General features: G+C 38.5%; 1 protein-coding gene across 3 annotated transcripts in view; it reads right to left on the minus strand.

Moving 5' to 3' along the window:
• The window catches only part of P4HA1 (prolyl 4-hydroxylase subunit alpha 1), an 89,690-nt gene that overhangs the window by 12,619 nt on the left and 64,989 nt on the right, over window positions 1-12,082 (minus strand). For all 3 annotated transcript variants that reach the window (XM_047072941.1, XM_047072942.1, XM_047072943.1), the window contains exon 10: window positions 9,484-9,583. In XM_047072941.1, the coding sequence (XP_046928897.1) occupies window positions 9,484-9,583 (100 nt within the window). The remainder of the gene's footprint in view (window positions 1-9,483; window positions 9,584-12,082) is intronic.

Consider the following 12,082-nt stretch of genomic DNA (forward strand, 5'->3'; position numbering starts at 1 on the left):
TGTATGGGTGAGATGAATCCCTATAAACATCTGTCTTTGAAAACCAAAGGGGCATGGATTCTCATGTTCTTATAATCAGTGGGCTTACCACCTGGAACTTTAAAAATCAGCAAGCTCAGCTCTGGGAGAGTCTGAGGGCAGAAGGAAACTGAATCTCCGCCCTTAAAGAGACAGTGCACTGAAGAGCCCAGCTGACACACAGCATAGAAGAGGCAGTTTGAAAAATGCCACCTGAAAAAAAAAAAAAAAAAGAATGCCACCTGGGGTGGGTGGCGCCTGGGTGGCTCAGTCAGTTACTTCGGCTCAGTTACTTCAGCTCAGGATCTGACAGTTTGTGGGTTCAAGCCCCGTGTCAGGCTCTGTGCTGACAGCTCAGAGCCTAGAGCCTACTTTGGATTCTGTGTCTCCCCCTCTCTCTGCCCATTCCCTGCTCATGCTCTTTCTCTCAAAAATAAATAAAAGTGTTTTAAAATTTTTTAAAAATGCCTAGGTATACAGGAAGGAGATTTTTTTTTTACTAATCTCAGTACATGAGCTGGAGGGGCAGGGATTTGAGGGGGACTTCTCTCAGAGCCATTTCCTTCCCTGCCCCCTTCCCCAGCCTGGATTCACAGACACCTATGGGAACCAGGGCAGCAGAACACTCTCCTGCTAACAGTGAGAGCTCCGCCAGACATTCTTCTGCAGACATACCCCCTCCATCCCAAGCAGCCTCAGGTCCCCTCTCACAGCACACCTGCATAGACCTTATTAACAGTGCCCTCTGAACCCTCCCCCTGCTCACCAAGCTATTATATGGACCCACCCTTCCATTCCAGTCTGGGCAGTTTTCTCATGGTCTTCAAGCTCTCTCCCACAGCAAACCAGTGTAGATCTTGCAGGCACCATGAATCTCAGCCTGCTTTTTCTTGTGGACCTGCCCTTCCAATAGACCCTTGGCCAGAGTCCATCCAAAGCAGTGCCACAAGCCTGGAAGTGTGCAAGTAGCCCTGATGGGGGCCTCTACCACTACAAAGTGACTCCTGCCCCAGGGAGAGATGAAGATATATACACATACCAGTCCAACTATGGCCCAGCAGTGGGCTGGGGGCAGACATCGGTCTGACTACAGGCCCTACCCACCAACAAAAGCTTCTCAGGGCACAACAGAGAGAAAGCACCCTGCAGTTCAGTGCTACTCCATCTCTGGCAAATGTCTGGTCTGACTCAACTCAAGCCCAAGGTGGCCCTAGACTAGGCCACTAACAACACAGAGACCAAAACCTGCCCACAACAGGCAGAGAGTGCCATTGCAGACAACTGGACTAAAAGCAGTGTGGCTCATGCAACACACATAGAAAACATCCCTAAAGCACTGGGTTCTGGTGAACAGGGGACAGTGCACTGCAGGGTACTATAGGACCTCTTTTTCACAAAGCCACAGTTTTCCAGAGTGGGAGACATAGCTGACTTACCTAACACAAAGAAACAGACAGAGTTAGACAAAATAAGGAGACAGAGGAGTGTGTCCCAAATGAAAGAACAGGACAAAATCACAAGAGACCTATGCAAAACAGAGATAAATAATATCCCTGATAAAGAATTTAAAGTAATAGTCATAGGAGCACCTGGGTGGTTCGGTCGGTTAAGTGTCTGACTTTGGCTCAGGTCATGATTTCACAGTTCATGGGTTCCAGCCCTGCATCAGGCTCTCCACTGACAATGACAGCCTGCTTGGAATTCTCTCTCCCTCTCTCTCTGCCCTTCCCCACTTGCACGCTCTTTCTCAAAATAAATAAAGAAAAAAGGAATAATATTTAAAAAATAAGTAAGTAAAGTAATAGTCATAAAGATACTCACTAGACTTGAGAACAAAGTGAAGGATCTTAGTGAGACCCTCAACAAAGAGATACAAAACATAAAAAAAAAAAAAAAAAAAAAAGAACGAATCAGAGATGAACAACTCAATAAGTGAGGTTAAAAATATACTAGAGGGAAGTAAATAGTAGACTAGGGGAAGCAGAACAGATCAGCAACTTGGAGGACACAGTAATGGAAAGCAACCAAGTTGAACAGGAAAAAGAAAAAAAAAATGAAAACAGACTAAGGGAACTCAGTAACACCATCAAACGTAGTAACATTTGCATTATATGAATTCCAGAAGGAAAAGAGAGAGAGAAGGAAGCAGAATATTTATTTGAAAAAATAATAGCTGAAAATTTCCCAGTTCTCGGGAAGGAAACAGAAATCCAGATCCAGGAAGCACAGAGAGCCCCCAACAAAATCAACAAGGAGGTCCACACTAAGACACGTAGTACTTAAAATGGAAAGCAGTAATAAACAGAATTTTAAAAGCAGCAAGAAAAAACAGTTACATAAAAGGGAAATCTCTTAAGGCTATAAGCAGATTTTTCAGCAGAAACTTTGCAGGCAGGAGGGACTGGCAGGATGTATTCAAAGAGCTGGGAAAAACAAACAAACAAACAAACAAACAAACAAACAAACAAACAACCTGCAGCCAAGAATATACTATCCAGCAAGGCTATCATTCAGAATAGAAGAAGAGAAAGTTTCCAGACAACAGAAGTTAAAGGAATTCATGATCACTAAAACAGCTCTATAAGAAATGTTAAAGGAGACTCTGTGGAAATGAAAGACCATAAGGAGAAGTATGAAGAGTAGGAAGCATAAAAGCAATAAAATTAAGCTTATCTATAAATATCAGTCAAGGGGCACCTGGGTGGCTCAGTCCGTTAAGTGTCCTACTTTGGCTCAGGTCATGATCTCATGGCTCATGGGTTTGAGCCCCGCATCGGGCTCTGTGCTGACAGCTCAGAGCCTGGAGCCTGCTTCTGATTCTGTGTCTCCTTCTCTCTCTCTGCCCCTCCCCCACTCACCCTCTGTCTCTCTCTCAAAAATAAACATTAGAAGAAAAAATTTTTAAAAAATTAGTCAAGAGTTTCACAAAAAGATGTACAGTATCACACCATATACCTAAAATGTGGCAGGGGAGAGGAGTAAAAATTTAAAGCTTTTAGAATGTATTCAAACTTGGGGCACCCAGGTGGCTCAGTCCATTGAACGTCCAACTCTTGATTTCAGCTCAAGTCATGGTCTTGTGGTTCGTGGGTTCGAGCCCCACATCAGGCTCTGCACTGACAGCATGAAGCCTGCTTCAGATTCTCTCTCCCTCTTTCTTTGCCCCTCCCCCACTCGCCCCCCCTTTTAAAAATAAGTAAAAATTTAAAAATTTTTTAAAAATTTGTTTTAAAAAGAATGGATTCAAACTTCATAAACTTAAGTGACCATCTACATAATACAGACTGCTGTATGCATATGATGTTATATACAAACCTCATCGTAGCACAAATCAAAAACTGGTAATAGATATATGCAAAAAATAAAGAGAAAGGAATCCAATTATATCACTGATGAAAGCCAGCTAACCGTGAGAGAAGAGAACAAGAAAGAAAGAACTACAATGGCAACCATAAAACAGGAAACAAAGTGCAATAAATACATACCTATCAATTATTTTGAATGTAAGTGGCCTTAACACTCCAATTAAAAAAAACCACAAAAAACAGAGGATGACAGAATGGCTAAAAAAATCAAGACACATCTATATGCTGCCTATAAGAGACTCATTTCACACCTAAGAGACATGCAGATTGAAAGTGAAGGGGTAGAAAAGCATTTATAGTGCAAATGGAAGTGAAAAAAAGCTTAAGTAGCAATACTTATATTGGATAAAACAGATTTTAAAACAAAGACTGTAAGAAGAGACAAAGAAGGATACTATATGACCATAAAGGGGACAATCCAACAAGATATAGAAATTGTAAACATTTATGCACCCAACATAGAAGGACCCAAATACATAAAGCAGCTAACAAACATAAAGGAAATAATTGCTAATAATACAATACTAGGAGACTTTGACACTCACTTATATCAATGGATAGACCATTTAAACAGAAAATCAACATAACAGTTGGTTTGGATGATACACTGGACCACACAGCTCTAACAGATCTATTCAGAACATTCCACCCTAAAATAGTAGAATAAACATTCAAGGGCACATGGAACATTCTCCAGAATAGATCACTTATTAGGCCACAAAACAAGTCTCAACAAATTAAAAAGTCGTACCAAACATCTTTTTTGACCACAACACTATGAAACTAGAAACTAATTACAAGGAAAACTCAGGAAAGAACAAATACACACAGGTTAAATACATGCTACTAAACAATGAATGGGTTAACCAAGAAATCAGTTAAAAAAAAAAAAGAAAAAAAAGTGGAAACAAATGAAAACAAAAACTGAGATGCAGCAAAAGCTGTCCTAAGAGGGAAGTTTATATCAATAGAAACCTACTTCAAAAGCAAGAAAAATCTCAGATACACAACCTAACCTTACATCTAAAGGGGACTAGAAAAAGAAAAACAAACAAAACCCCAAACCAGCAGAAAGAAGAAAATAATAAAGATTAGAGCAGAAAGAAATGAAACAGAAATTACAAAAACAATGTAACAGATCAATGAAACCAGGAACTGATTCTTTGAAAAGTTCAACAAAATTGATAAACCTCTAGCCAGACTCATAAAAAAAAGAACTCAAATAAACAAAAACAGAAATGAAAGAGGAGAAATAACAATCAACACCACAGAAATACAAAGAACTGCAAAAGAATATTATGAAAAATTACATGCCAACAAATTGGACAACCTAGAAGAAATGGATAAATTTCTAGAAACATATTAACCTCCTAAAACTGAATCAGGAAGAAACAGAAAATTTAAACAGACTGAATCAGTAATCAAAAAACTCACAACAGGGGGACCTCGGTGGCTTGGTCAGTTAAGTGTCCACCTCTTGATTTTGGCTCAGGTTGTGATCTCATGGTTCATGAATTTGAGTCCTGCATTGAGCTTTGCACTGAGAGCATGGAGCCTGCTTTGGATTCTCTCTCTCCCTCTCTCTCTGCCCCTCCCCAGCTCACTCACTCACTCACTCACTCCCGAAAGAAAGAAAGAAAGAAAGAAAGAAAGAAAGAAAGAGGTGCCTGGGTGGCTTAGTCGGTTAGGCGTCTGACTTCAGCTCAGATCATGATATCACAGTCCATGAGTTCTAGCCCCACATCTGAGCTGACAGCTCAGAGCCTGCTTCAGATTCTGTGTCTCCCTCTCTCTGCCCCTCCCCTGCTCATGCTCTGTCTCAAAAATAAATAAAAACATTAAAAATAATAATAATAAATAAACAAATAAATATAAATAAACGTATTAAAAAAACCCTCCCAACAAACAAAAGTCCAGGACCAGATAGCTTCACAAGTGAATTCTATCAAATATTTCAAGAAGAGTTAATAACTATTCTTCTCAAAGTATTCTAAAAGTAGAAGAGGGAAAAAAGCTTCTATGAGGCCAACATTACCCTGACACCAAAACCAGATAAAGACACTATACAAAAAGAAAACTACAGGCCAACATCTCTGATGAACATCCAGAAAATATTAGCAAGCCAAATTCAACAGTACATTAAAAAACTCACTGACCAGGATCAAGCGGGATTTATTCCTGGTATGCAACGGTGGTTCAATATTTGCAAAACTATCACTGTGATACATCACATCAGCAAGAGAAAGCATAAAAACCACTTAATAATTTCAACAGATGCAGAAGAAACATTTCACAAAGTACAACATCCATTCATGATAAACCCTCAACAAAGTAGGTTTAGAGGGAACATACCTCAACATAATGAAGGCTATATATGATAATCCCACAGCTATGATCACACTCAATGGTGAAAAACTGAAAGCTTTCTCCCTAACATCAGGAACAAGACAAAGATGTCCACTCTTACTACTTTTATTCAACATAGTACTGGGAGTCCTAGCCACAGCAATCAGACAAGAAAAAGAAATAGAAGGCATTCATATTGGTAAGGAAAAATGAAAACTTTCATTATTTACAGATGACATGATACTATACATAAAAAACCCTAAAGACTCCACCAAAAAACTACTTGACGTGATAAATGAATTCAGTAAGGTCACAGGATACAAAATCAATATACACAAATCCACTGCATTTCTATACACTCATAATGAAGTAGCAGAAAGAAATGAAGAAAACAGTCCCATTTACTATTTAACCAAAAATAATAAAATACCTAGGAATAAACCTAACTAAGGAAGTGAAAGACCTGTACACAGAAAACTATAGAACACTGATGAAAGAAACTGAAGAGGACTATAAAACACTGATGAAAAAAACTGAAATGGAAAAATATTCCATGCTCATGAATTGGAAGAACAAATATTGTTGAAATATCCATACTACCAAAGCAATCTACAGATTTAATGCAATCCCTATCAAAATGCCAGCAGCATTATTTTACAGAACTAGAATAATACTAAAATTTGTATGGAACCACAAAAGACCTCCAATAGCCAAAGCAATCTTGAAAAAGAACAAAACTGGAGGTATCACAATCTCAGCTATCAAGATGTACTACAAAGCTATAGTAATCAAAACAGTCTGGTATTGGTCAAAAAACATACACATAAATTAATAGAACAGAATAGAAAACCCAGAAATAAACCCACAATTATGTGGTCAATTAATCTTCAACAAAGGAGGCAAGAATATGCAATAGGAAAGAGACGGTCTCTCCAATAAATGGTGTTGGGAAAACTAGACAGCTACATGCAAAAGAATCAAACTGAACCACTTTCTTGCAACATTCACAGACATAAACTGGAAATGGATTAAAGACCTAATGTGAAACCATGAAAATCCTAGCAGAGAGCACAGGCAATAATTTCTCTGACATCAGCTGCAGCAAAATTTTTCTAAACATGTCACCCGTGCAAGGGAAACAAAAGCAAAAATAAACTGTTGGGACTACATCAAAATAAAAAGCTTCTGCACAGCAAAGGGAACAATCAACAAAAATAAACAATAAGCTACTGAATGGGAGAAAATATTTGCAAATGCCATATCTGACAAAGGGTTGTTAATATCCAAAATATAAAAGAATTTATATAACTCAACACTCAAAACACAAATAATCCAATTAAAAAATGGGCATAAGACATGGACAGACATTTCTCCAAAGAAGACATACAGATGGCCAACAGACACATGAAAAGATGCTCAACATCACTCATCATCAGGGAAATGTAAATCAAAACCACAATGAGATATCACTTCACACCTGTCAGAATGGCTAAAATTAACAATTCAGGCAACAACAGATGTTGGTGAGGATGGGGAAAAAGAGAATCTCTTTTGCACTGCTGGTGGGAATGCAAACTGGTGTAGCCACTCTGGAAAACAGTATGGAGGTTACTCAAAAAATTAAAAATACAACTCCCATATGACCCAGCAATTGCACTACTAGGTATTTACCCAAGAGATACAGGTATGCTGTTTCAAAGAGGCACATGCACCCCAATGTTTATAGCAGCACTATTAACAATAGCCAAAGCATGAAAAGAGCCCAAATGTCTGTCATCTGATGAATGGATAAAGAAGATGTGGTATATATATACAATGGAGTATTACTCGGCAATCAAAAAGAATGAAATCTTGCCATTTGCAACAATGTGGATGGAACTACAGTGTATAATGCTAAGCGAAATAAGTCAGTCAGACAAAGACAAGTATCATATGACTTCACTGATATGTGGGATTTAAGATACAAAACAGATGAACATAAGGGAAGGGAAGCAAAAATAATATAAAAACAGGGAGGGGGGACAAAACATAAGAGACTCTTAAATACAGAGAACAATCTGAGGGTTGCTGGAGTGGCTGTGGGGGGATGGGCTAAATGGGTAAGGGACATTAAGGAAGACACTTGTGGGGATGAGCACTTGGTGTTATACAAAGGGGATGAATCACTGGAATCTACTCCTGAAATCATTATTGCACTTTATGCTAACTAACTTGGATATAATTTAAAAACAAACAAAAAAATGGACAAGAACAAATTATTTACAAGGATGTGAGGAAATTATAACTCTCATACATTGCAAATGGAATTGTAAAATGTATGGTCACTTTGGAAAACAGTTTGGCAATTCCTCAAATGTTAAACTAAAGTTATCACATGACTTAGTAATTCCATATGTAGAATATACCCAAGAGAAATTTAAATGTTGGTATAAAAACTTGTATACAAATGCTCATAGCAGCATTAGTCATTATAGCCAAAAAATACAAACAACCAAATATCCTTCAGCTGATAAATATATGAAGTGTGGTTATATCCAAACAATGGAATATTATTCGGGCATGAAAAAGAATAAAGTGCTGATACACTGAAAACATTAAGTCAAACAAGCCAGATACAAAAGGCCACATATTGTATTATCCAATTTATATAAAATATCTAGATATGAAATATCTAGGCAAATTCACACACAGAAAGTAGGCTAGTGGTTGCCAGGGGCATTAGGGAAAGGGAACGAGGAGTGAATACTAAAACTTTTTGAAGTGATGAAAATGTTCTTGCAATTAGATAGTGGTGATGGTTGCATAACCACGTGCATATAATAAAACTAGGGTAAATTTTATGGTATGTGAATTATATCTCAATAGAAAAGAGAAAAAATACATTAAAAAAAAAAAGAGGGGTGCCTGGGTGGCTCAGTCAGTTGAGTGTCTGACTTCAGCTCAGGTCCTGATCTCACCACTCGTGGGTTTGAGCCCCCATCAGGCTCTGTGCTGACAGCGCAGAGCCTGGAGCCTGCTTTGGATTCTGTGTCTCCCTCTCTCTGCCCCTCCCCTGCTCGTGCTCTCTCAGAAATAAATAAATGTTAAAAAAAAAAAAATTAAAGGGGCGCCTGGGTGGCGCAGTCGGTTAAGCATCCGACTTCAGCCAGGTCACGATCTCGCGGTCCGTGAGTTCGAGCCCCGCGTCGGGCTCTGTGCTGACTGCTCAGAGCCTGGAGCCTGTTTCCGATTCTGTGTCTCCCTCTCTCTCTGCCCCTCCCCCGTTCATGCTCTGTCTCTCTCTGTCCCAAAAATAAATAAACGTTGAAAAAAAAAAATTAAAAAAAATAAAAGAAAGAAAAAAAAAATAACTACCACTGGTCACCTGACAGGCTTAGGAATGAAAAAAAACTTGTAGTGTGCTTAATAAATATTGTTACATATTGTTCATTCCCCTATAAAAGTATACTTAACAATAAGTTTTTAATTTATTAAGCTATACTTAATTTTATTGTTAAGTTATACTTAACAATAAGAGTTTTTAATTTAATTTTGTAAACAATTTTGGAAATCACAGATATTCATAATTTTTGCCATTGATTAAGACCACTTTGCATGATCTCAGCTTGCATAGTCACTTTTTTGGTCCCAAATTATCCTGCAATACCTGTAGAGTGCCTGCACAGTGTTAGGAAATCTCATCTAAAGCATCGTTTGAAAAAGTGTAAAGAAATAATGTGATAGCATATAGTTTAAGGATAATGTGATTACCTACCTGTAACTCCTCTGCTGTGGAAACATCTAGTCCTGTTAGATCTTGTATTCTCATATTAATCCGAGATACCACAGGGTTTTCATAGCCAGAGAGCCATGCACTAACAAGAAGAAAATATTAGTTTTACTTATAATGTTTCAATAAGTAAAGACTAAGAGCCATCATTTTAAAAGCCATAATATATGGGATAATAAGCCTTTACCTATAGGCATTTAGTTGGCTTGTTTGATGTGATTTTTACTAAAGAATGTTGTAATTTTTTTTTTTTAATGCTACATGTTAGGGGTGCCTGGGTGGCTCAGTCAGTGAAGCATCCGACTCTTGGTTTTGGCTCAGGTCATGGTCTCATGTTTGTGGGATCAAGCCCCATGTTGGGCTCTGCACTGACAGCACGGAGCCTGCTTGGGATTCTCTCTCTCCCACTCTCTTCCCCTCCCCCCGCCTCAAAATAAATAAATAAACCTTTAAAAATGCTATATTTCAGGGGCGCCTGGGTGGCGCAGTCGGTTAAGCGTCCGACTTCAGCCAGGTCACGATCTCGCGGTCCCGCGGTCCGTGGGTTCGAGCCCCGCGTCGGGCTCTGGGCTGATGGCTCAGAGCCTGGAGCCTGTTTCCGATTCTGTGTCTCCCTCTCTCTCTGCCCCTCCCCCGTTCATGCTCTGTCTCTCTCTGTCCCAAAAATAAATAAAAAAAAAAGTTGAAAAAAAAAAATGAAAAAAAAATGCTATATTTCACAGTTAAAGGTTGGAAAAGAAAAAACTAATCTCATTTATTATAGAGTTTTCTTTGAAAACAGTTGGATTAATGTAAGAAGGCTATACAGAGCTGTCTACATTCAGAATTTTTAAAAATTCTGAAAAAATACATACCAAACTGAAAACATTTTTTCTTCCCAGATAAGGTATAGGAACTGACTGAGGTGGAGGTCATAGGGTTTTTAGCCTGATATATATAATGTAAATATTTTACGAGAAAAAAATTCATTTTTTTTAAAGTTTATTTTTGAGAGAGACACACAGAGTTAGCAGGGGTGAGGCAGAGAGAGAGAGAGAGAGAAAGAGAGAGAGAGAGAGAGAGAGAAAGAGAGAGAGAGAGAGAAAGAGAAAGAGAGAGAGAGAGAGAAACAGAGAGAGAGAGAGAGGGGATCGCAAGCAGGCTCCACATTGTCATTGCAGAGCCCTACATAGGGCTCAAACTCACGAACCAGGAGATCATGACCTGAGCTGAAATCAAGAGTCGGCCACTTAACTGATTGAGCCACCCAGGCGCCCCCTCATTTTTTAAATTCATTATATTACTTCTTTATATTACTTGCATAAATAACAGTAAGTTTTGGGGTGCCTGGGTGGCTCAGTCAGTTAAGCCTCTGACTTCAGCTCAGGTCACAATCTCACAGTTCATGGTTCAAGCCCCGCATTGGGCTCTGTGCTGACACCTCAGAGCCTGGAGCCTGCTCTGGATTCTGTGCCTCCCTCTCTTTCTGCCCCTCCCTTGCTCACACTCTCTGAAAAATAAACATTAAAAAAATTAAAAATAAATAATAAGTTTTTTAAAGGTATCCAAACACACCCAGTAAGATGACTATAATAAAAACAGATAGATGGACAATAACAGGTGATGGTGAGAATGTAAAGAAATCAGAACCCTCATACATTGCTGGTAGGAATGTAAAATGGTACAACCACTTTAGAAAACAGTTTGGCAGTTCCTCAAATTGTTAAACATACAGTTACCACATGACCCAGCAATTCCACTCCCAGGTACATATCCAAGAGAAATTAAAACATATGTTCATACAAAAACTTGTACATAAAGATTCATAGCATTATTAATAATGACCAAAATGGAAATAATCCAAATATTCATCAACTGATGAGTGGATACATAAATGTGATCTATCCATATGCTCAATTATTGTGCCATGAAAAGGAATGAAGGACTGGTAACATGCCACAACATGGCTGAACCTTGAAAACAGTATGTTAAGCAAGATACACAAGGCCACATATTATGATTCCATTTATGTGAAATATCCGAATGAGCAAATCAACAGATACAGAAAGTAGATTAGTGGTTTTCCAGGGGAGGGAGGATGTTCCCATTCAGAGTGCCTGCTAGTAAGTACAGGCTTTCTTTCTGAGGTGATGGAAATGTTTGGAAATTAGATAATGGTGATGGTTGCACAACTAAAAAGACTAAAAACCACTGAATTATACACTTATTTAAAGGAGTGAATTTTATGGTATGGGAACTATAGCTAAATAAAAAAAGGTACTCCCAAATTAAACTATCTCCTTTATATATGCTTTTTCCTGGTCTATCAGCCTTTTTCCTTTACTTCTCTCATCAATCTCTCACTCCACATTTCATCAACATTGTTGCTAAATCTCTAAATTAAATTGGCAAAAATACTATCCTTAATGAAATTTTTTCTCTAAGCTTATGCCTGTGTCACCAAACCCTACTGAATAAAGTCATAAAATAGGGCAAATATGTATTCCCTGAAAATTCATGAACACCAACTTCAAATGGGCCCTTACTCTTCCTCCTTTTTTCTACTCTGAATCCCAACCCACCCAATTTCCCCCTTCTCTCAGTA

The sequence above is a fragment of the Lynx rufus genome, unplaced genomic scaffold (assembly GCF_022079265.1).
Source record: "Lynx rufus isolate CCGP_SWC_20201006 ecotype Redwood Valley unplaced genomic scaffold, mLynRuf1.p SCAF_11, whole genome shotgun sequence".
Taxonomy (NCBI): Eukaryota; Metazoa; Chordata; class Mammalia; order Carnivora; family Felidae; genus Lynx; species Lynx rufus.